We start from the raw sequence: 25,406 nt of genomic DNA, 5'->3' as shown, positions 1-25,406 counted from the left end.
ATTCCCATGATTAACCCTTTACATCCCAATATTGGTATGCATATTCTCCATACTGCTCTCCATAAATTTCCTGGGGGCGTTGACAAGGAGAATGTGTGTAACAATTAAGAGCTTTATTCCTGTGACCTTAATGTCTGATCTGGAGGTGATATTGTAAGGAGAAATTAGATGCTGGTCACTCTCAAGGGCCAAGAGGATAATCTAAAGGGATTCTTGCAGGCATGAGATGACAAAAATCAATTCTTCATTCCAACAAACACTTGCGCCCCCAATCTATAATGACATCTGGCTTCAAGCTAGTTGGTTGTTGTGATATTGTGGAACACAAGCTGTGATTATTAGGTGTTATTTAATCTATTATAAGTGACATGGTACTGATTATGGTATCCAGTGTCTTTATTTTGATGAAGGTAACCACCATAATGGCCTGTGTATATTATTGTGTACACATAAACTGAAAAGAGTTTTCACTGCTTTCCACTTTGAGAGTTTCTGGTAGCCTACAAGCCTGCCATCAATGAAAGCAGTGATTTTAAATCAGAAATTTATATCTTGAGTAAATAAATCTCCGTCACGGGTCAGGCTAGCAAACTCAGATCTATGAGCATGGCACTATTGTCGGACTCGCTTGTAATTATGGGGAAATGACTCAGTTGGCACCAAACTGGGATATGAAGGCAATAATCATTGTTTTCTTTTAAAACGTATTTTATTACAATATGCCTTTTTTCTGATACAGTGGTGCTGTCAAAAATTGATTGATATCAACGCGTGACCTTATGGTTATGGTATTGTTAAGTTACTTTGTATTGCTCACTACTGAATGCAAGTGGAGACGTGTTAAATCTACTGAATGCAAGTGGAGACATGTTAAATCTACTGAGTGCAAGTGGAGACATGTTAAATCTACTGAGTGCAAGTGGAGACATGTTAAATCTACTGAATGCAAGTGGAGACATGTTAAATCTAACTCTTCAGGGAATTGATGAACTTGAAGTGAAGTGATATACGTAACAGACAATACTCATACGTTATGCAAATAGACCTGCCGGCTCTTGTTAATGTTTTTAAGTATACTTGGCTTTTTTCAAATCATCACTGAACTTTATTTTACTAAAAACCATTAACATTACAAGGGAAGAGGTTGCACAGTCGCGTCTCTTTGTTTGAGCCTAAAATGGAACAGTCCCTACCGCCAATCTGTGGATGGGGATTATCACAAAAACGGGTTCTCTCTTGAATTCCTCCCCCACAATCTGCGTCGCATGGCAACCAGGGTGACCACATGCTGTATCCCCCATCAACTGTACAGGTGAACAATAAATTTTAGTTAAAGTTGCGCGCACGCTTGAACAGAATTGATGAGTCATCAGTGACATAGCTGAGCGTTTTAATTTTATATTCTTTGTGGGGGATCTTTAGTTTAGATAGAGAGGGGGCGAGCGTAGCTTGTAAGGTCAAGGCGACTTCCCTTTGCCAAAACTTCTTCAGATTTTTTCAGGGAGTGCAGTGTCCAGCGGTTTGCTGTTCGTCTTGTCAAAGCATGCGCAACATGTGGTACGAATTTCTTTAACAGTTTATCAGTACCTAGTTACAGCCACGGACAGGGTGAGAGATTTCTAAATACCCTGACCAATCACACAAGTTAACAACCAAATCCTCCCCTAGAGGTCAACATTAGTGTAATAATTGATTCTAGTCTCTGTTGGCAAGCTTAAGTACCTGGACAGCTCCTCGTGTTGCAGGTTCGTGTTTGTAGAGGGCGTCCAAAGCAAGGCTTTCCACCATTCATTGGGGTGGGGTTTGTACAAGTTCTAACTCGCCGCTGAATTCCTCCGCTGCCGCATGTTTTGGAGCAAGGACCAAATGCGCTCCATGGACTGTATCCTCCATCCACTGTGGTGAAGAGTAAAACAGTTCGGAATACAAATTCATATACATGTAATTCTTACATGGGGGAAAGTCTATTTGCACTCAGTTCTTACATGGGGCAAACTATTTGCACGCAGTATTCCATTGGTATACCATTCTGATAGAGGATTCTCAATGTTGTTCAAAAACATTTCAAGAAAGCCGAGATATTTATCAGAAACTCGAGTCTGTCCATCAGAATGTACATGTCTTAGTATTTGTTATTTTGCAATATTTTTGACCTTTTTCAAACCAGAGGTCCAGAGACGGTTGGGGAAGAGAGGCTCAGTTTAATGTCGCGAAAGACACCATGTCGAGTCTGTCAACGGGTCTATTCTTTAAAGTACAACCCTTCTTTCCGTAAACTTCTTAAAGTTTTTTTCCATTCCTAAATGTTTCAAAAGTAAACCTTCATTGATTGCTGACAAGGGAATGTAACAGTTTATATTCTCTTGTTGCTGATTATACCTGGACAGCCACGGCGGTTGCAGCGTCGAACTTGAATGGCTGGTCCTAACGCATGACACATCTTTCCGTCACCAGAGGGCAGGGGGTTGTTGCAAATTCTGGTTCGCACCTGAGCGCCTCCTCCACAGGTCCTGTCACAGTTACCCCAGTCTGACCAGTCACTGTATCCGCCATCTGAGAGAAGAAAATGGAAGCCGTCAAGTTTAAACATAACTTCTATCGACTTAACTACATACACGACGCTGCCGAGAAGGGAACGATGAAGTTCACGGAAACTGAAAGTGACGTAGAATTGAAACGTCTTTAAATGATGTTCAACGCTCGTACTGGAAAAGAGCATTTGTGATCGGAGAGTCCTTGCATGATAAATGATTTAAACTTTTCGCCTCCTGACTTCGTGCGAAGTTCTTCCGCTTTAAAGGTCTCGAGTTCCACCATCTTATTGGGGAAAATTATTGTTCCACTCATGAACTTAACTTCTTATTGCCAGTTGAACTAACTCAGTTGAAGTTTTTCCATGGCGACATTATAAACATCAGTCCCCTCAATCATTGTCTTTCAGTTAATAGACCACCTCTTACGCCGAACCAATTATATTCACATACTGATCGGCCGAAGATCGCGACCAATGTGATGTAAACGATTCTTTTTTCTTTTTTTTTTTTTGCCGTAATCATCCAAGATTTCGCCTAGTAGGATCTGTTCTACTCGTTTGTGTTGCGTGTGCGCCAAAAGATGTGTGGACCACGATGGGGATGTCTAGCGTGTAGCTTGCGCGTGATATAGTTGAACGCGTAAACTTACCTTGAGTCAATGCGCGAGTGAGACCAGGCTCGGTTCCACGTTGCAAGCTTGAGACTTTTGGGCTATGAAATGCTAAATATCGTAAAACAATGTTGGAAATCAGTTAAGAAAGATCGTAGAATTTGAACTCGGTCTCATATTTGTTACCAACGTGGGCTAAAGAACTAAAAATGAGTTCCCCAGCGAGGATTTCAAACTCAGAACGTAACGTTTAGGGATTTAAAATCTTGATTCGTGCGTGTAGCCTTTTTTATAATTTACACTTGATTGATGTTTCAAAAATATATTTGAATAGTAAAAATTCGTTGAAAATCATAAAAACTTTACTGTTCAAGACGTGTCAAATGTTAAACTTTAGAGTTAATAATGTAAGTAAAACACTTTCTATTCACCGCTATCATTTAGGTTACCTGCATAAAGTGTCGCTGGATTAAAAGCGAATAGCTTGACGCTTTGAGCAGCTAGACCTTGGCTTGGAAGAATTTGAGAGGTGTAAGCTGTCGGTTTATAAAATACAAAAAGAATGAAGAGTGTGTAAAAGAAATCAACAACGCAGTTTGGTCAACTCTTGTCAGTCTTAGTGAATTAGCAGAATGATTTCCTTTCATTTGTCCGTTAGTAAGCACTTCATCATCAGTTGATTCGTCATGTAGCCCGTCATGCAGTTCGTCAGTCAGTCTCGCAAACAGCCAACTGGTCGTTAATTGGGCAAGTCAGTCACGTAATCTTTCGGTCAATCGTTAGGTCTGTCAGTCAGATCATTCGGTCCACTGTTCATTCATTCAGTCAGATGACTCGACCAATGATTTAGTCTGAACACATATTTTGTTGTTTGGTCGCTCAATCGATCCGTCACTTAGTTACTTAGAACTTATCAAGTTAGTCAGGCAGATCAATTATGCATTCGGTCTGCCAGTCATCCAATCAGTTAGAAGATAACATCAACGATCAGTCCGTCATTCATTAAGTTGGTCGCTTTGTAACTCAGTCGGGTTGACAGTCGGTCAGTCTCTCTGTCTGTCCGTTTGATTATCTACAGTTCATTTGCGCGCCTTCTTTCCGCAGACTTAGACGATTTTCTTACCTGAGCAGATTCGATCAAAACATGATTGATGTTGAATGGAAAGTCCGTTACACAATCTGCCATTGGGAAAGAGTGTTGGATTAATACAAGAGCGCCTGCGAACTCGAAATCCAACACCGCAGCTCTTGGAACATGCGCTCCAGAAACTCCAAGGCGTAAACAGTTGATGACTCACATCACTTCCCTTGGGTAACAGGCCTGAGCAAGAGATACGGATATTACCGTGAACTTCTAAGTTTCCAGTATGCATGCGTAGCCTCGCAACCATTCATTAACAGTTCTTAGTATGGCAGAAACTGAATAAAGCAAGCAGCTTGATAAAAAGGAATTTTGCCTCGAAGGTGGATTGATTATTTTTGCCATGGATAACGCCTCTGCGGGATTATGTTCGACCGACAGTGGATCCAACAAAATGAACAGTTTAAGGTTTCAATGACAAAGCGATTTGTTAAAATTAATAGGGCTGCGTAAATAGGTCCAAAATAATAGGGCTGTGTAATGAGGTCCAAATTTCTTAAGGTGAACATTTTTATGAATTCGATGGAATCCTACCAGGCTTTTGGCTTTTGAAGATTAGAACATAGATTAGATCAGGGTAATTTGGAAAGACAGGAAACAACAAGAATGGGACAAAGGACAGTTACCACTCAAGAATTCCAGGGGAAATGTTATAGGAAAAAAATAGAAACATCAAACCATGCGTTGTATTTTTGAAGAGCTGTTAGCTTTATTAAGAAGCAAATAAACCTGGATTAAATAAAAAAAAAAAAACAGTTGTTATCGCCAAGCATTGTTTACTTTGAAAATACTCTCAGTCATTACCTCTTTGGGTGAAAATATTTTTTCTAGAAGTTCATGTTTTGTTCTTATTTTGACTTTCGAAAGTCGTTCTAAAACTTCTATCAACTAGGTTCCAAACTTTGAGAATCTAAAAATGTGAACCTAGCTTCTTACGTTTAGTTATCGGTCAATAGGTAAGATTGTTAGAATAAATTAGCTTATTGCACGCTTGCAAAACAATACAGCGGATTAAGCGGAACGCGTGATTATATGAAGACAGTTCTTCCAAGAATCCGCCAGAGTCATCAGCATTAACCTTACTATCGGTATGGAGTGGTAACTGGTAAAGAGATAAAAATGTGCCACCCAGTTGAAACCGTGAAATATTCGATTATAGAGAACCGAATGTCACAAGAAACATGAAATATATGGGATAGTTCATCAGTCACGATAGGGTCTCCTACTCAAAGCCACTTATGGAAAATCTATTAACATATGGGTTTTTTTAATGCATCATACACCGTGTTGGCGAATTCTTGTAGTCCGTCAATCTGTTTTACTTGGATAACTTAGAGGCAGGCTCTTTCTTTGAATTGGCCCTCGTTCATTTCATCATCCTTATTTTTTGCCGAGTGCCTGCACCTGTGCATTGCTACAAGGTGATTACTTTGTTGACGTAACAAGATCGATCAGGAGATTATTGAAGAAGTTTCAAAAACTGTGCATTGAAAAAAAACAACTTAATGTAAAGTGAAAGTTCAATTTTGACGTAAAGCTCGGTCCGAACTGAACAGAGAACTACAACTCCCTTTCCATTTTTTTTTTTTTTTAAGAAGTGAGGTTCAAACGGAAGTCACTAGCACTCCTATCAAGTGATGTCTATATCTTCTATTGTCTTAGTTGTATGTACACTGCCTTTTGAACTAAAACGTTAAAAGAATCTACGACCAGGAACAACTTTAAGATAGCGATTTTTTCTCTGTCACTTTTGCCTTTTTACCTGGCTTTTGACGAATATGATCCCTGGACAAAATATCACCGAATAAACCTTTTTCTTTTAATTCTCCTTCAGTGACAACTTTGTCTCCAGCTGAGTTGAATTTTTGTTCCTTTTCCCAAGTATGGGGCCGTCTATGAAATTCATTGTTGAATGGTGATCGAAAGGAGGCATCGTTCTGTAGTCTGGTGTAGTGTGAGGTGATTTGAAAGTTTTTATTGTTAATAAGTTTCACTTGTGGTTTGAAAGAAGGATTCGTATTTGTCCAAGGTTTAGTCCTTTCAGGATAGTTAAAACGATGAAACACATGTCGATGTGAAAATTTGCTCCGATCATTCGGGTGTACATTAGCAGCAGGTGAATAATGCTGTATTCTGCTTTGGTGCGTGTAGGGACCGCTGTTGCTTATTTGTAAGCCTGGGACAAACTTGGGCTGATTTTTTGTGGTTTTTGTTTCGAATGTCGGCAAAGAAAAGTTATCCAAACTCTCCTCACGAGAGACAGGCCGCATTGAGTTTGGCAAGAGCTTGTTTTGTTTTGGGGTTCTGATATTGAAAGGAGTATTTCGATACCTACTTAATGATGGTTGTGCAATCGATTTGGTTTTCTTTTGTTCGAAGGGGAATAGTTTATGAAGCAAAAATGAATTATAGCGTGATATTACCAACCTACCCCCTTTGTATGACTTTAAAATTGGAATTTTGTCCATTACTGAAAGAGCTATGGTTCCTGATGGTGAACTTAGAGATGCGACTTGATTTTTAAATAACCTCGACACAATCTTCGTTTTTTGTCCTTGACCTTCACGATCTAACCTTTGGCCAGCTTCGAGAAGACTTCTTGATGCAGCAGGGAATTTAGACAAGTGATTTTCAGTCTTTGAATTTAGTGAGTTTAACCAAGGAAGTACTATAACTAGAGGATCAGTATTGATCTCTGGCATCACAACCTTACCTGGATATCGATTAAAGTATGGTTGATTTGTGAGGTAACTTTGCATTGGATAGGCTGGATATCTAACTTGATTGAAGGCTTGATTTACAGGCGCTCTTTGTACTGTCAGTTGATTGGTCTCTCGATTCGCAGCGCTCGGTTTTTCACTTTCACCTGAAACATAATCGAAAACCGCATGAAAAGACCTCAGTTGTTATCGTGCGAAAACGGATATCATGATTTTAGACTTTCAAATTAGATTGATAAATTCTATGTAAAATTTGGCAATAACCTTCATAAACTACACCTTGTTTTGCAAATGATTTGATGCGTCTTATTACGCATGCGTCAGTAGAACTTTAGATAAAATAATATTTACTTATCACAACAGTACTGTGATAAATTTTGCATTAGAAGTTTTTGTCCACGGAAAATTTACTCTCAAATAAGGAGAGTTTTTAGCTACTGCAGGAAAAACGATCGAATGTTGATCACCCATGCCCACGCACTAAAACATACCACATGTGTGGAAAAATCCAATTCGAAAACAATAAATACGCAACCTACTCGATTGCATTAATTGCGCGGATGAGCCTCACTGGTGTGGGGTGCAGGCTTCAAACCTGTAGCCGATTAGCGTCGGAGCGGTTCAATTCCGCCTTCTGCGCGTTTCAAAATTAATATTTTAGCAATTACGCTAGCAGATATGGGAAAGTTGTCTTGTCCTTAAGCAAATTCTTTCTCTCCGTTGAAAAGTCTCTTGTCAAAATTTTTAGTACTGTGTATAAGAAAATGTGGACCCCAAGGCACTGAAACTGCAAATCCTTGTTTAGAAACTTTTTCTCTTCTTTTTTTTTATCAGTCTTCATCTTTATCCCGCCAAGAAGCTGCTTTAAGTTCGCGGCTTCTAGGTAATAAATTATGCGGAAAAAAAAGTCGTGTTTAAAGAATGAGAAATCAAATCAACCGTAAACCTGCATTGCTATGGTAACAGGAACAAATTTAAGGCCTCCAATATCACAAATAATATTCATAAGATGCATCTTTTATACCACGTCGTCGCATGGTCTTGAATTTTTTCCTTCGGGACGGATACGGCAAAGAGAAATAAAGGTCAACTTTGACATCCTCATAAGTATTGATTCCCAACATCCGCTTAGGCTGCAATTGATTTTTTTTAATGAGGCTGTTAGAGAGGTGTCCCGGCGATAACCATGAAATAAACTACTATCATTTCCAATCAATAGAGGACAAATAAAGGGAAATTGAAGCAAATTGAAAAATCTGGATATTTTTTTCGGAAATACGCAGTGTCACGCAATTTCACTCAATGCCCGCTCCGGCTCTCCAAAAGACAATTAATCCAATTAGCTTCGAGGGCATACAGTACTTTTTTTTTATTTCGGTGGCTTTCAAAGACCAAAAAAAAAAGTTGACTTGAGTTTTCTTACAATTCCATGGCGACATCAAGTTTAAAAACCTAAGTACGTTTCTGCTCGATTGCTTTTGGGGAGTACATCTTTTTGTCTACTGAAACTCGTTACCGAGTGGTTAGAAGAAAGAAAACTGAAAAACTGATTCAACTGTCTCTTTGGTACCAGTGTCTCCTTTGTTAGGGTGTCAGTTAAAGATAGTATCAATATATGGTAGCAGCACTTTTTTTACTTAGTTTTCTTGCTGAAATTTAGCACAATTCACCTGTGGGTGCTCCACACAACGTTTCGACATCGTTCGCCGACAGATACTTCTCCCAGAATGATATATCACCACTGTCAAACTTAGTGCAGTGAAAATGTGGACTATAATTCGGCCTGCCAATCATCAGTAGCGTGTTAGTGTCCGTCACGTGACAGCCGCGTGAGTGACAGCCGATGCAGTGTTCGCTTCCCTTTGTGTGCGCCTTCAGTTCACAGTTTACATACATCTTCATTCCTGTTAAAATGGTGTTTTACAGTTAGGGACATCAGCATTAAATTATAAAATAATTTCCTTGATAGCCATAGAGAATAGCCATCTATTAATGATGCTTTCCAATTTAGGTAACGAAATCTTGTCAAGACATTGATTATCTTTCTAAGGTTTGTTGTCAACTTGCCTTTGGTAAAGGTATTTCACGACTTCAATTTTATCTAGTTCAGACAATCTTAATAGTTTTACAATTGTATTTCAGTTTACATTTGCAGGGAGGGCGCGTGTAAATCTAAAATACAGACGACTGGTCTGTAGGCTCTAATGTTGGGCCTCGCCGTCTTCTTAAGTTTAAGCTTCAGTTTAATAAGTATTGTTCTCATGCCGCTAGATGTTATTTACCCTCGCTTTTCTTCCAGGTAATCAAGACATCTTGCCATTTTTGGACTGTCACAGGAATTTGCACACAAAATTCTTGATTAGCAAGAGCTAAGTCCGCCCTCAACTTTCCGTGTACTGTGTACAGAGTAAAGCCTTTGGAATTAAATGTCGACGCTCCCGAGTCCACGATGTAATTCATGTCGTTGTATTTCAGGGCATCCTTGTCCAGTCGAAACGTCATCTCAAATGAGAGCCCATCATCGCAGGTGTCAGGATCTGAATCAATCAATCAATCAATCAAACCTTGAACCATTAAATCAGTCGATCCGTCTATCCGTCAATCATTAATTCCATCAATCCGTCAATTCGTCAATCAATAGGTCAATCATTTAATCAGTCAATCAATCGATAAAAGACCACCAATTGATCACACACTGCATCAATCAATAACTAACAGAATTTCCTCGACCATACTCTCTTGAAAAAGGGAAGTTATCATACCGCTTATACATCCTCCAGAGAAGTCGCCAGCTCCCAACCATGCATTATGACCATTCAGATGCAGCCCTCCCCTTATAGCTACCATCTCTCCGTGTGTTCGTATGGCTGGTCCTGGGCTGCCAGGTATTCGATCTTCCATGAGCTTGTTTAGAGACCAGTGATAAGTTGGCCTCACTGCAAGAAAATCATGCTAAGTTAGCTCGTGTATGTTCCACTGATTACTGTGTTAATTCCTAAGGTCTTCTATAAGCTTCAGTTTTGAGAATCTCGAGCGTTTCAGGGAGAATGGCTTGTACGAGGCGTTCGATTACTATAAAAAGGCTCAGTGACTCGTTTCTTATCTTACAATTCTTATTGCTTATTTGAAATTCTTGCGTCCGTTAGTAACGAACGTATCGAATTCATGAATAACACATATGATACTGGACTTCTTGGGTCACTTACGTTTCTCAGCATCCTTGGTATTGAAACTCACGGCCTTTATTTTTTCACCTTTAGCGTCTGATGATTTGGAAATTGATGCATTCGAACTGTCATGGTGTTTGTCTTTGTCAGACCGAGTAACACTGGATCTCGGTTTTGTAGGACTGCTGAGTCTAGCTTCGAGTTCCTCCGGCTTAATGTGCACGTTTTTCTCTTCTGATATTCTCCCCATATGTAAGTTTTCCTTCCTTTTCGGCTTTGTATAATAACTGACTAGGTCCTCTACCACTTTTGGCCCTTCCTTCATTTTATCAATGAGATCTACAAAATCTTCATTGGGAAGATCGAAGCCGACTCCGTCAAAAACAACATGATGTTGTTTGGAACCTTTCTTTTGAACGGCTCGACTGGGCTGATCTTGTTCCTCAAAGAACCGCTGTGACGAAAGTTCAGGAGTAACTATACTATCACCTTCGGACTTCCCTTCGGATAACAACTTTTCAAGACCACTATCATCTGATTGATCATTTTCTTGTGGTAGCATTTTAAGAGTTCCTTCTCGTATAGGTATTTTGACGTCCGTACTTGGATTGACTACCGTCAGCCCAAGGTTGTGCTCAGGTGTTGAGGCAGACACTTGAGGACTGGTCGGTGAGTCTGACATGGCTTTCGATGCATGTGGTGTCTTACCATTTGATTGATGAAACTTTTGTTGGTCAACTTTGAGTCCTAACTGCTGCGGATTTTCTCCTTGTTGAAATATACCACTAAGCTCCTGATTCTTATCAATGGTACTCCCTGTACTTATGATCGTGGCGTTAACTTTACCATTCCTTATTAAAACCCCATCACCAATCTCACCACCTTCAATTATTCCCCCCTCGATAACCCCACCCTTAATTTTACCAGCGAGAACAAGCCCTCCCTTCAGGTGTCCGCCTTCCATGACTCCGCCTTTCAATATACCTCCTTCTATTGTCCCTCCTTTAAGAGTTCCTCCCTCTATACTTCCATTTTTGAGCTGTCCACCAAGCATCGCCCCAGACTTCAGGGTCCCTCCTGATATATCTCCAAATTTGAACTCACCTCCCTCAATGTTTCCTCCGTGAAGGATACCACCTTCGACTTTTCCACCTCTCAAAATTCCACTTTGTACTTCACCTCCTCTAAGCAGCCCACCCTGCATGCGTCCTCCACGAAAACGCCCACCGGCCACCACTCCGCCTTTCATTTCTCCACCTTCTACAGTTCCACCCAATATCCTTCCTCCAAATACATTACCACCAAGCAGCTGTCCTCCTTCAAGTCTACCATTCACCAAGTGCCCTCCTAACATTTGCCCTTTAGCAATAACGCCACCCTCCATAGTTCCATTAGCTATTCTTCCACCAACAATCTTGCCCCCCTTAATTATGCCACCCTCTATCGACCCGGCTTTTATCTGTCCTCCTTTAATTAGTCCGCCTGAAATTTGACCACCTGATATTTTCCCTCCCATAATCCGAGTTCCCTTATAGGATGGATTCGAAGGCAGAGCACCATTCTGCTTCTTGGGGAAAAAGTGATCGACGTGTTTTTCAGAGTCCTGAGGATGTATGCGTAAAAATGTTAAGGGATTTCCAACTTTAATTACGGGCCCTTTTTCGCGACCGTGCAAAGGGATTCTTGTGCCTCCAAATGGCCCTTGCCTCCATTTCATTAAGTTTTCTGGTGGAAGGAAGGGCGTTAATCCTTCTCCATCTCTCCCAACCTGTTCATTGGTAAACAGAGGTGAACCTGTGTTAGACGTTAAGACCATATTAGGGTGTTGGGATTGTCTTTCAACCTCTACTTCCTCTGGGCTTCCCAGTGATACCACTTTGGTTACGTTTCCTGGACGATGCTCACCTAGAGCTTCTAAAAAATTTGAAATGTTCCTTTGGCTGTCCAATCTTTGGTGTTGATTCACTTTACTTTCACTCTGTTGTACAGATTGGTCAGGATTTCGTCCATGGCCAAAATGATCAAGCATTCCACGAAAAAAATTTTCGAAATCCTCTTGAGAGGGTAAACGAAATTTAGACGACGGCCCAGTTCCTGGATTTGTCGGTGAGGATCCCACATGCTTGCTTGACTTGTGCATTAACGTGTCAAAGTTAGACTTTGTGGGACGAACCTTTTTCATTTTCAGCGGAGGAGGCTCGTCTCCTCGATCAATAGCGTCATAGAAGTCGTCATTACCACTACTTTCTTCTGTGTCTGAGGGTGAACTCTCTTCCCATGTTGAAGCTGGTGTTGGTGAGGACGCATATTCTTGCATGTAGTTGTTGTTATTTCCTTCACTTGCGTTTCCATTCAAAGCGTGAAAATAGTCTGACAGAGTGTTGTTGTCGATCATGCTCACTTCCTTGATATCCATGCCGTCCATGTTGACACCTCTATTGTAAGACCCTGATATGTCATCAAATGAGTCGAGTGTCTTTTTGATAGTTTGTCGCTCCTCGCTAAGGTCGTCTTCGACTTCAGTTCTTTTCTTTGTAGATGTCTCTTTGTGGCGTATGGTCTTGCGAGGAAATTTATGTCTTTTACGGGGGGCGTAATTTTTTTTGTCATACATCTTACTTCCTCTTATGTTGAATGCCACTTTTTCTTTATCCTGAAACTCTTTGAACTGATTATTATTGGTCGCAACAGTATTCTTCCTCATCCCAGAGGGGTGACTCAGATCATCAACACGTCGTTTAGGAAACCCACGTGAACCTTTTAGATGGTGCTTTTTAACTGTCCTCCTTAACTTGAGATTTCGATTGAAAGAGTCGGTGCTTCCTTCACGATCATCTGTAATTGTTTGGCCGGAATCCTCTGCATCTTTGGAAGCGCCATAAAGGAGAGAAACATCTCTATGTTCCTGATATTTAACTGTTTGCACCGAGTTGTTGTCACTTGTCTTTCGTCCGTATTTCCTCTTAGAATGGACCGCAGAACATTGTGAAAGCAACAGGATGATAGCGATTCTAACGATGTTCCTCATTTCTCTGCGTAAAAAAAAATCATATTGTGATGATATACGAGGGGTTATAATGGACAATTGTCATTTTAAGATCACAATTCTATGGACAAATGACAGTTTTGCTGTGTTCTCTGACTAGAATCCAATGTCCAGGGGGATACGGAGCAAACTCTGTTCTTATCTGAAGGCAAAAGTGCGAGGGTGCATGAGCCTCAAAGATGTCACCTGCAAACTGAATCATTTCAGTGGTGTGTTAGACAAAGAGTCTTACTCTTCAGTAGCTTTTCAAGGACTATTTCAGGGATCACTGGGTTTTTACTCTCCAGATGCTTTGGAGTTATAATGAAAAACATGAGCTGACTCTTTCCTGTAACTAGAAAGATCATCAAGATTTTTGATGTAGTCCTAAAGGAAACTGAACCAGACATCCACAAAACAAGGAAATTGGAACTTAGAAAGGTACCTAAAGTGCATTAACCAAGGCTTAACAATTACATGGAAAGGATTATTTCTAAAAATGTATTTTTTTCACTAGTTAAGGGTAATTCTAAAGTCAGTACAAGATTTAACTTTTCTGCAGTGACGTACCAGTGAGAGCTAAAACCAGTTTCACTTAGAACTTTAGCATTGTAATAAAATCAGAAAGTTGTGTGATTAGAGAAGTAGCGACAAATTACCGTCGTACCTCGTATCTTGCCAATTTCAATGATGGAATCTTTGACGTGACATTATTTTCCCGACAAACTCCAGCGCTCACATCATTCGTTATGTTGCCATTTGCAATTATTGTTTGACAACTGCGATTGTGACAAACAATCTTTGATCGAAAGTATCTACGCTTCTTAAGGTTACTGTGTAGTTTAGTTATACAAACAACATCAAAACCAAGCAAGCGTATCCTATTCTGGTGTATCATGAAATCACTTTGGAATGTAATAGAATCGATAATCGATCGGATTTTTTGCTTTGTAAATGGTAGCGTGCATTGTGGTCTCTCAGCACTTTATTCGGAGCAATAATAACAAGAAATTGAAAGATGGGAAGCCATCTATCATCTATGATTAATACAAGGATAATCCGAAGCAACTCCTTCTTGCAAACTGGATAATTCCTGATATTTCTTTAAAAGAAAAAAGCTGGAGAGTCTGTAGGTGTTCCTTTATACTCCATGAGAACTTTAGAACTAAGCCTTTTTACGTACATGGCTATCCTTTTATTATTTTATTCTAAGTTATTACCAAAGAAATTACCACCTAACAGATACAAAGCCCAGGGAACGGAGGCTTTTCTGCTTAGTCTACCAAAGACATGTTAGGCCAAAGTATCTGAGTCACGTGACATCAACGGGGATTTGTTCATACTTCTGTGCGCAGTTTAATTGGACAAAAGAAAATTACGTTGATGCGTGCGGGCACAAAATCTCAACAAGTTCGACGCCCCAGTTTAAAGGTACTCTCAAATTATCTTCACCTTTGAAGTAGATGGCCAATAGAAACCTTGTAAACACCCTGAATTTAAATACTAAGAAGTTGAACAAAGTTCAGTTCTTAACTTTGATATAAGCTTCCACATTTGGAGGTTCCTGTTAAAACGTTTCTTTTTTGAAGATGTCATTAGGGTTAGATTCAAGATGAGAGATGACTGGTACCCGCCCTATTAGAGTAAAACACCTGAAATGTGATGTTTAATTCATTGACAATAACTCCTGGAAAAATCCGTGATCACTGAAATTTTGTAAAAAAAATCGCAAGGAAGAAGCACTGTTTTAACGATCCGATGATCTAGAGGTAGTAACGGAGTTTTATTCATCAAGGTATGAACGACTTTATCGTATTAAGTCATTTTCGAGTCAGAAGAGAGGAAACTGTTTGATTGTCTTCAATTTTGCTGTCTCTTGATCTTGGACAACTCGGCTAGGAATTAGATAAAAACTGGAGTGTGAACTGAAATATTTCCTGAAACTCCGTTATGACATGATTTCAAAATATCCCACGAAATTGCTGTGGTACATGGTATTTTGAAGACATAGACGAGCTTTCTAACTTTCAAACATTGCAGGGAGGTTTGGTTCTGCGCGATATAAAGCATATAGAAAACTGTAATAAATATGTTCTTAACCTCAACATTCCATCCCTAATTGTGGTAAGATGGACTCTAATTTTGATATGTTTTATCTCTTTATTTGTAAGATACATAATGAACTCAGGCTATGCATGGATCCTGTGTTTGGCTCTGGACATTGCTGTCCTTGTAAACGCAGACTTCTCTTCAGACTCGTCCAAAAGAGGTTCGTAATTATAGTTTTAGGACCATCTGTTCTTTGCTAGTGACATCTGAATAAGTGTGTTTTATTTGGAAAACTCGCACAAGACGTTTTTCTCACACAAACCCAGAAATAAAAAAGGATCGATAGTAGTTTCTTACAAAAGAAGCATGTTGAAGCTCAACTCATAGTATCTTAATATTATTCCCAGAATTGTAAGGGAAAATTAGATGCTACTCACCCTCAGAGGTCACATATCAGCCTAGTAATGACCTAGCTCACCACTGTGCTTCATGTACCTCAATGGTATAACATCTGTGCACGTGGTCCGAAAGTTAGGGTATTGAATCCTTATGGGGCACTCAGATTTGTTCTTTGTCTCACGCCCGCGACAAAATGAAAAACACTTTTTCTTCCAAGTAGTGCGATACAGTGGAAGATGAAAATTTAAACTTTGGGCCTTTCCGTATTTTCCTGTCAGGAACCGGGTTAGCTTGTTTGATGGGATGAATTTTTTAATGTCCATATTTCAGCCTGTTTACCAGAACAAACATAACGAGACTTTTGAAGTTTCAACCGGTAACCGGGCCAATTAACCCTTCCCTCTTAGTTGTTACACATTCCCTTGTGGATTAGTTACGAGAATTTGGTGTTAAATCAGGACGATATCAACTTCTACCTGTTAGGTTTGAATATTCTCATTATCTATTTTCTGGATGATTTATGGATATTATAAGGAGAAGTTACATATGAATCATTTCTGAGAGTTAGAGGGCTACGCTCATCACCCTTGTCTAAAAGCCCTAAAAATTACTAATCCCCAATGGCTAACGGGGCTTTACGTTATGAGAAAGGTATAAATATATTCTCTTTCTCTTGATAACTATAGAATCAAGGGAATGATCTAGTTGATAAAGGGGGTAAGTTTCTAAAGAAACTGGGGTGCTAAGTTGATGGGGTAAGGTAAAGCCCGTTTACGAGCCAGGTGGCCCATAGGGCCGGCGCTTAAATCCGGTTTCCGTAGCATGAAACGATTAGGAGTATTCCTACTCCCCCCTGGATGGGATGCTAGTCCATCGCAGGGTTACCCCCAGCATTAAATTCGCCGGTATCCATTTATACTCCTGGCTCCGGTTGTTCAAAGGGCGGATAACGCTATCCAACGGATAAATCGCTATCCAGCGGATAAGTGTTACCAAAACGTACTGCGCTAGCCACCGTATAGAGATTTATCCAGTGTGTGGCGTTATCCATCCTTCGAACTACCGGGGCGGCCTGAAGGGAGGCACTGTGAGAGTAAAGTGTCTTGGCCAAGAACACAGCACAATGTTCCTGGACCATTCGATCTGGAGTCGAGTAAACTAACCATGAGGCCACCCCGCCTTCCATACGTTGATGGGGTATTACAAGATAATTTGGTTTCATCAACTGAGTTGATAATGTAAACTGGCCGCCGTAGAGAGTTTGATATAACGCGTCAGCCCATTGTTAGAGTGGAAGTTGACTGATTCTTTCCCTTCTTTTTAGATGATTTACTGGGTCTTGACTTAGGACTGGGAGGTGATCTTTTTCATTCAAATTTCGGCAGTGATCTTCTGAAGGAAAACGTGAAACATGATGACACACATCTGCGAGCGGCATTCCCTGTAATGGATGCCTTCAAGGAACACACGTTACTATCGGCTGATGATCTGAAAGAAAAAGTCGAGAATAGTTACGGGGATAAAGATGGAATCCGCGAGGCAGTTGACGAAGCTTTGATGAAGCTTCATAAGAAGAAAGAAGAGGCGGCGGCTGCTGCCAAAGTTAAGCATGCGCCACACAAGGCTCATGTTGTAACAGCTAAAGAACTGATAGATGAGGTGGTTAAGCAGGAGATTGCAAACCACATAGACCCCAGCGCTGCCACCTCCGAAGTCCCGAAAGATGTTAGCGATAACGACGAGTTGAAAAGTAAACTGCATCAAAAGCTTGAAGAAATCACAAAGATCGAGACGAAGTTGTTTTCTCTTATTCGTGATGTGAAAGGGTTTTTGTTGACAAAGAAGTCTGCAGATGGAACGAGTAGTGATGATATCGATAACGTGTCAGTTGACAGTATAGTTTCAAAACGAAGCGAAATTCCATTCAACATCAATCGATTCCGTGATAATACAAGTTTGGTGGAGGACTTTATCCGTGATGCTCTTAAAGACGACTTCACTATTGATCACAGTGCTCTCGGTGAGACAGAGAATGAAACAGGGGACAACAGCGACGCTAAACAAGGGGATACCAGGGATTTGCTGGGAAAAGAAGAGACAGAAAAGGCGTTGCTTAAAGAAGCAATCCCTGGGGAGATCGAAGATATTCCTGTGTCGAGTTTAGAGCGGGAAATTGATGAAAACGACTCGGTTGCTAGTGATCATGGGATTACCCGTGACGCTCTTGTGGAATCTCCGTTGTCAGATTTGGATTATAAGAAAGTTACTGGCAAGAAATCCAGGCATTTTGTTTCGTAGAGATGACAACGACTGCTACATCTTCACCACAATTTTCCACTATCATTAACCCTTTTACACCCCAACATCAGTATGCATATTCTCCAAACTGTTCTCTATACATTTCCTAAGGTGCTGACAAGGAGAATTTGTTCAACAATCAAGAGTTTTTTCAGTTGCTGATCGATTCCTTAATTCACGGGACCCTATGTGTGATTCAGGGGTGATGTTGTAAGGAGAAACTAGGTGCTTTTTACTCTCAGGAGTTTAAGAGTTAAATAGATTTTACTACGCCAAACTTAGTAAGTTATGCAAGACCTCCGATCTCGACAGCTCAGTGGTGGCGGAGTTAGAAGAGTCTTGTGCATTGGTATAAGTGAGATTGCCCTCGGTATTCTTAAAAGTTTATTCTCCCTTGGGGTTCGCGAGTGTAACAATTATATTTTCAAAAGGTCTCCATTCGCTGCAGATACATTGTAACTATTTTTGTAATGAGATTGCAATCAATGATGCAAGGTCTCGAAAGGTACACGTGGGTGAAGGTTGGCGTGGGGGGACGGAGGGGAAGAATCTGGCCTGGAAGGACTTGGTTCTAAAAAGTAGTAATTTATCATGATATAATATCCCATATGTAAATAAATTTAAAAACGCCGATATTGGATTCTTTCGCCCTTCTCGTTTTTGTCCCGTGTACGCTCTCACAGTTTAGGATAGAAATCAACGTAAAAAATGCGAGTAAGGTTTCGCGAGTTTAATTTCACGGTGTGGTTCATGCGAAGAGGGTTCTGTACTTCGCAGCCCTTCTGATAAATCATCTGGTGACACCTGGTTGATGTAAGATACGTATCATAACTTCACTATGTGATTACCATTTTACGTTTCATTCATAAATATTTTCCTGAAATTTTATCGTAATATTACAACAATTCTTATTATATATCAAAGTAATCAATAGAAATCGATATATTCTGTGGCATGTTCATCCGCTGACCCTCTTCAACTCGTTTTTAAGTTGATGATAACTGACCAGTGACTCTGTTTCTGGAAAGAACCACACAGAGAGAAAAACCAAAAAAAAAAACAAAGAAACAAAATATCACAAAAACGGTTTACGACCCGACGATTAACATAAAAGCAAAATCAACTGAATAAGCATCCATCCTTGGCTATAATTTATTATCCTGTTTTCCTGGCCTGATTTTACTTGAACTAAAAAAAACGAAAGGGGGATTTAAACTAAGATCACGACAAATCCTTGATATGGCTGTACTCACAGCAACTTGATGGATCTGATAAACGGGGACTAAACCCTACTTAAGTATAATTGCAGGGCTTCGCGCAAAATAATGATGTCAATCACTTGTTATTTTCCCTCTGCCTCAGACTCTCAGATGACAGTATTTTCACGAAAGGATGAGTCCAAAGAGGTCAAGGCGTGACAACCATCGGTGGCTTGTTGCTTCACATCTCTTTCTTCCTGATCGTTGTTCGATTTTAGCAAGGCTTCGAGATAGTTTTGCATACTCTGTAATCTGTCAGCTACTCCAGGCATCAGCAGTATCCTCAGTTTTTCTTGTGCTGAAATAGGTATTGCTGCCATGGACCACCACAGCCAGGGTGGGCCATTTGGTGATAGAAGCAAATGACTATCGCATGGCGGAACAGGTCCTAAAGAGTTCTCAAGGCAAACTTTCTCGTCATGTGGTAACGTAGCTAACCATCTCTTCAGCATATGATGGCTCAACGAGTTGCACCATTTCAAATGCAGTAACGCATCGCAATTGTCGATTTTTGCATCTTCCACCCATTCAACCTTGGCTGTCGGGCAACCATTCGAAACACTTCTTGTAACAACACGGAAACTTCGTTTGGGAACTGCTTGTACCACCAATTTTCCAGCTGGGAAGCTTGCAGTAGCCTGTACCTCGACAATAGTTCCATAATCGGTGAAACCTTTGTCTTCGTCAGGCAAACATATTCCAAACATCTGGGAGCCCCATTCAACAGAACGCCGCACCATGACTCGGTGGGAGGGGTGGGACAGGGTGAGATCCATTCGCCCCTGTGGAATTACTATGGTACAAACTAGTATTGGCACCTCTACATTCTGGTCAATACCTACCCTAAAGAGAAACAATGAAGTACTGTGAATGTCTGTAATCAAGTGAACCTTATAAAGTATACCAACCGAAAGAGACTCCTTCGGGGAGAGGCGAGGGGGAGCAAAAATGCCAATCACTGATATCACCTTGATCTAGTCCGATAATAGATACCGCCATAATATTACAAGACGTTTTCTACCCTTGCTTTCTACCCTTGCTTTGGGCGGGGTGGGGGGTGGGGGGGAATCTCACTGTCTATCCTCTTGGCTCCAATAATGATCAAACTATGCTCCTTTGAATTTTGCACGATAATTTAACTTAAAACTATTTCTTTATTTCATTGCAATTCCATTTTCGCGAGACTTTTGTTTCATACAACAAGACACTCCGCGTTCTAGGATATTCCGCAATCCCGCTATTCCACCCTTCCATCATTCCATCAAATAGGGGCACTCCGTTACACCCAAGGTATCGTGTTCCGGACTAAAACGAAGAATATATAATCAGCTGGGGTTATAAACAAACACCCGTCAAAAGCAAGATAACCGGCATTAAATTTCCGGACCCGAAAGGAAATAGCACACTCTATTCCGAGACTAAATCCAGAGTCTCAAGATACATTAATCGAAACCTAACATGACACATTCCTGCATTCGGTCGGCCAAAAAATGGAGGAAAATCGACAGGTGAGCCTGAATTCGGAATAGGACCAAATGTTGACTGATTTCCTAACCCAGATGTTTCTGATATCATATACTGGCTGGGAAACTAGGTATAACCAATTCCTATTCAAATGTCACCCTTGATTATCAGCTTAGTTCACGGTTGAATTTTGGTGGTCAGACAGTGTAAAGGGTATTTTTTGTTTCATTGCCCTCTCACTCCCACCCCAAAAAAGGTGATTCTTATTTAATGTTACCTAGTCCACATCTCCACTTCCTGCGAGTGAAATTCCTCCCTCTCACGGTAAGGCTCCTCTAGATATATTCTCAGTAATCCATCCAGTACCACGGTCAAATTCCAGTGACTCGTTTTTGAATCATTCAAGATTGTTCCACAACTTGGACATTTAGGTCCATACTCAAGACTGTCCTTGATGCATTCCTTGCAGAAGGTGTGACCACATTGGACTGTCACAGGATAAAAAAGTAAACGGCCACAAATGTAGCACTGTAATTCAGCTACTTCGATAATGATAATTTTCTCGCAGCTGCTTTGAGCAATCTCTTGCTCATTCGTGCTGCTTTCTTCCTCTGAGGAACTCAGGCTTCCAATACTTTCAGTATCTGATTTTCCTTCCTGGAGTTCCTCTGCAGCACTATTAGTTGCAATCTTTCTCGCAGCAACCTTTTCCTCGAGTTTCGTCAAAGTCACGGATGTAAATAGTCTAAATAAACTTTCAGTCAACTCGTCACGACGAGGCCTGGTTGGATTAAGAGCAGCACAGCGAAGAAACTGCAAGACTGCATCATCCCATGATTTTATTTCCGTTAAAATTTTCGCCTTTCTGTGAAAAGCATCTGGCAAATCTGGTCGTAACTCGCAAGCACTGTTGGCGTCTCTGAGTGCTAAATAATGCAGATTCAATTTCAAATAGGCATCACTCCGCAGGCAGAGGCACTCATAATCTTTCGGTTTCGAGTGAAGAGCGACTGAAAATGTTTCCACTGCTTTCTTCGCACATTGTGAAATTAACTGACTTTGGCCAAGTTTCTTTGCTTCCGCACTTTTCCCTCCATCAGGGAATAGTTTTGTAATTATATCGGACAAGATAACATTCACCGACCGATTTCCTTCATTGAATAAATTATTTCCACAAAGAAGGCAGAAATTTAACGACTTCTCCGAACAGTCTTCACCGATCAACCCCGATTTTCTTCGAAGGCATTCCTGACAAACAGTGTGACCACACGTTAGTGTGACGGGATTTTCAAACACACACGTACACCAGGGACAGTGAAATACTCTTCTTTGTGACGCTTTGATCTGTTTTATCCACGTGTCGAGTTCTTTCTTAATATTTTGAGATTCGTGGTCCATCAGCGCGTCGACAAGTGGAAATAGACGATCTCGGCGTACCATATTTCTACTATGAAAAATGTCAAAATACGACAGCAGAGTGTCTTCTAGAGTTCGACCCTCGCTATACGTGTTGTCCGACATTTTCTCGATCGTCCCTCTTTCTGTCGTTTCTTTCCACGATGACGCGCCGAATAATCCTCTATTTTTTCCACTGAAAAGTGACTGAGAATTATCACTTCCCCATTTGAAAAAGATTCGAGTCAACCCTCAACTTCAATGCAAACTATGGTTTCAAGAAAATTTCGAACAAACGTTTTGATTAGCGCTGAGCACAGCTTTTCTTGTTACTTAAGTTTCATAACAAAGTATAGGGCCAGTTCCGGTAGCGTGAAATTCAGTCACGCTTGCTCCACCCTAACCCACTCTACCCGGGTGAAAAATACACAATACTAAGAATAAAAATTTTCATTGAAGATTTTACGACATCTTAGGACATAGAAAACTATAATTTCATGCTGTAAAGCATTCCTGGAACAATTGCTTTAAAAAAAATTATTTTTTACCCTATTTCAAATGCTTGTGGGTCCTACCCACCCTCCCCTAAGAGTTTCCGTAGCATTGTTATATAATGAATTTAAATAGCACGTTCGGATATCGAACTGAATGATGTTTTCTTCCGTTAGATAGCTACATTTAGAGTAGGCGAGAGTTAGCCAAATATAATAATTGTTTATAATATGAACGCTATGTAATTTTGCTGAAATGTTTGTGGCTTGTTGAATTGGCTTGGTTCTATCACTGTGATCTGAAGGGTTTCTAATTTTTTGGGGTTTAATTTTTTACCTTAATAATTCATACCGGACTTCACGTGTGTAACACAACAACGATGCATGCTGACCAAGACCTTGGAAAAGGATAAAAGGTGGATAATTTTAGGAGGATGGGGTGAGTTGTGGTAGGGTTACAGAGGAAATCGTTCGATTTGATACTTGCTCTAAACAACAGATTGCGTAAACAGACTAGACACTGTGGCATATTTGGTACGGAAGCCGAAAAGGGCCAATCCAAAAATATTTTTCAAATCCCGAAAAATATTTCAAATCGCAATATTTATTTTAAACTCACTGTCATAAAGTTTGACAAATCCAAAGATATTTTGCAAATCCAAAAAAATATTTAGAAATCCAAAAAATGTTTTTCAAAATCCGAACATCCCACGCAAACTCAATTTTTCCTCATTTTATGTTCAATATCGTTCGCTGTTCCCCGTTCGCTGTTCTCCTTTCGCCGTTCGCCGTTCGCCGTTCGCCGTTCGCCGTTCCCCTATCCCCGTTACCAGTTTTAATAACATCCCACGCAAACTCAATTTTTCCTCATTTTATGTTCAATATCGTTCAATATACTGTTTATTTAACATAATATACTCTTACCTTCTATGTTTCTGAGGATTGCAGTCCTGAAATTGTTGCATCTCCCTCAGAATAGGATGTTACTAAAACTGATAACGAGGAACGGGCAACGGACAACGGGCAAGGGAGAACGGGAACGGGAACGGAGAACGGAGAACGGCGAACGGGGAACGGCGAACGGCGAACGGCGAACGGCGAACGGGGAACGAGTGTACAGCGGTAACCCGCCTGAGAATTCAAAATGGCGGAGTAAAGGGAACTAAAAGGGTCTAGCAACTAGTTTTGAGCACGTGCTCTTCGAACGCAACCGTCGGAGCAAAAAGCACGGACGATAAGTGTAGGTTTTACTGAAGGATTTTACTTTGAAATGTTGAGTGCCTCATAAAGTTAGTTTTTGTCTGGCACACCGTTGCAGATTGCATAGAAATCAAATCCTCGGAGAGCTGAGTATCTTACAATTCATGTACAGCATTTAAACAATCAACTCAGAACTACAAGCTCGCGGCATTTAGCATGTCTTCAAAGCTTTTTTGAGGGCCTTTCGAAGATTAAATGTTAAATTAAATGTTAGATAAAGTTCTGTCAATGTTTGATTTCTCTATTGTTTACACGGAAGTTTATGGGTCGATACAAAGATATGTTCCTGATGTTATTTTGCGGTAAGGTGAGCAGATATCTGCATGTAATTTTTTTAATAACTAGGCTGGTTATTACGTTTCCTAGCTCATTTCTGTTAATCTAAGATATTACCTCCTTGCTACTTATCTGCGAAAAATGCTGTTGGGCAATGCAAACAACCAACATACCCAAAGTCTGCCAAAAGATGATGATTTCAGGAAAGAAAAACAAAGAGAGACGTCAGAACAAATGGTGGCAGCCATTGCAGAAACGTTGACTTCGAATTCTCGCCTCGGAATACTAGGCTTCGTGGCTTCGCCTGGGCAATAGTTAAATAAAAGCGAGTCATCTAATTTCGCTGCAAGCAGCGACTTAGCGATAAAATCAGTGTTTGTAAACATCGTTTACTCCGCCATTTTGAATTCTCAGGCGGGTTACCGCTGTACACCCGTTCCCCTTTACCAGTTTTAGTAATATCCCTCACAATAGCAATATTACCTGAAAGGGTAGTCAACGCCTCGTAATAATGATTGTTCACGAAGCGTATCTCGGGGTGTTTGATTTGAGGTTTCTCCATTCCCATTTCGTTGAAAAAGAGGCTGTAATTACTTCGCGTAAGAGATCTTTGCTTAAATGTTATAATTAGTCTTTAACCGAACCACGAACCAAATATAAGCGGAATTTTGCTGGTTCAGAAACGTGTTTCTCGTGGGCGCAACAACGCTAATTAATTCAAAATGAGATCTACTGAAATCGACAACTTCGCAAAAATAGAACACTGTACTGTGAAACACGTGGCTTCAGGAACTTAGGTCTTGTTTTAAATATACGAAACAGGAGTAAACAATTATCTAACCTCTTTCGTGATTTTAAAATTGTACCATAATCAACAAATGGTCATTTATCATGGTATGACAAATGCAACATTTGTGAAATCGCGTGCCACTCCAAGTTGTCAAAGTTTTCCGTTGGGAAGGTACGGGAGATCTGCTCCGCGCTTGAACTAGACTTTTCTTCAATGACCAGCAAGCGGGAGCAGCCCCATAGAGATATTTTTCCAGAATTGGTTGAAAATTGTGGTTGTAAAAGTATGGATTAAATATCTAATGCAAACCTTGAACTCCCTGCCTGCGAAAAGACCCGCGCCTTGTCGGCAAATGTAACGGATCACTAAGGTACCTTGCTGATCCGCTATATAGCTAAACAGGAAAGTTTTTCAGGCCGTCTATAAGAAGTCATTTACTTCTATTTAATTAACTTGGAAGGACAGATTAAGTACAACATGTTTACTCTTTTTTTGCTAGCAAAATATAGATGTTAACTTTACGCAGTG

General features: G+C 40.4%; 3 protein-coding genes and 1 non-coding gene across 6 annotated transcripts; 2 read left to right on the top strand and 2 right to left on the bottom strand.

The window, feature by feature from the left end:
* Positions 1-378: 378 nt before the first annotated feature.
* LOC111338320 (uncharacterized) lies at positions 379-16,974 on the bottom strand. Of its 2 annotated transcripts, none has more exons than XM_088743830.1 (12): positions 15,684-16,974; positions 10,212-13,204; positions 9,768-9,941; positions 9,288-9,542; positions 8,676-8,909; positions 6,999-7,151; positions 4,268-4,465; positions 3,594-3,680; positions 3,184-3,255; positions 2,380-2,553; positions 1,723-1,896; positions 379-1,304 (listed from the first exon to the last, which is right to left on the bottom strand). In XM_088743830.1, the coding sequence occupies exons 2-12, from the start codon at positions 13,198-13,200 to the stop codon at positions 1,114-1,116; spliced, it is 4,701 nt and encodes a 1,566-aa protein (XP_088599956.1). In that variant the 5' UTR covers positions 13,201-13,204; positions 15,684-16,974; the 3' UTR covers positions 379-1,113. The 2 variants fall into 2 exon arrangements, with proteins under 2 accessions (XP_088599956.1, XP_022800515.1); XM_022944780.2 differs by lacking the exon at positions 15,684-16,974 and adding an exon at positions 13,865-14,072.
* Positions 7,560-7,646, top strand: Trnastop-uca (transfer RNA opal suppressor (anticodon UCA)). The gene has a single exon. It is a non-coding gene; the product is annotated as a tRNA-Sec (tRNA).
* LOC111338323 (uncharacterized) lies at positions 14,578-19,016 on the top strand. 2 transcript variants are annotated; one of them, XM_022944784.2, is made up of 3 exons: positions 14,578-14,628; positions 15,369-15,466; positions 16,970-19,016. In XM_022944784.2, the coding sequence occupies exons 2-3, from the start codon at positions 15,376-15,378 to the stop codon at positions 17,941-17,943; spliced, it is 1,065 nt and encodes a 354-aa protein (XP_022800519.1). In that variant the 5' UTR covers positions 14,578-14,628; positions 15,369-15,375; the 3' UTR covers positions 17,944-19,016. The 2 variants fall into 2 exon arrangements, with proteins under 2 accessions (XP_022800519.1, XP_022800518.1); XM_022944783.2 differs by lacking the exon at positions 14,578-14,628 and adding an exon at positions 14,691-14,992.
* Positions 18,659-22,398, bottom strand: LOC111338322 (LON peptidase N-terminal domain and RING finger protein 3). The gene is made up of 2 exons (XM_022944782.2): positions 20,944-22,398; positions 18,659-20,045 (listed from the first exon to the last, which is right to left on the bottom strand). Exons 1-2 carry the CDS (start codon positions 22,185-22,187, stop codon positions 19,310-19,312), a joined length of 1,980 nt encoding a protein of 659 aa, XP_022800517.1. The 5' UTR covers positions 22,188-22,398; the 3' UTR covers positions 18,659-19,309.
* Positions 22,399-25,406: the final 3,008 nt, after the last annotated feature.

The sequence above is a fragment of the Stylophora pistillata genome, chromosome 13 (genome assembly GCF_964205215.1).
Source record: "Stylophora pistillata chromosome 13, jaStyPist1.2, whole genome shotgun sequence".
NCBI classification, from domain to species: Eukaryota; Metazoa; Cnidaria; class Anthozoa; order Scleractinia; family Pocilloporidae; genus Stylophora; species Stylophora pistillata.
Note: the sequence above shows the minus strand (reverse complement) of the source record. Positions and strands in the feature narration are given on the sequence as shown.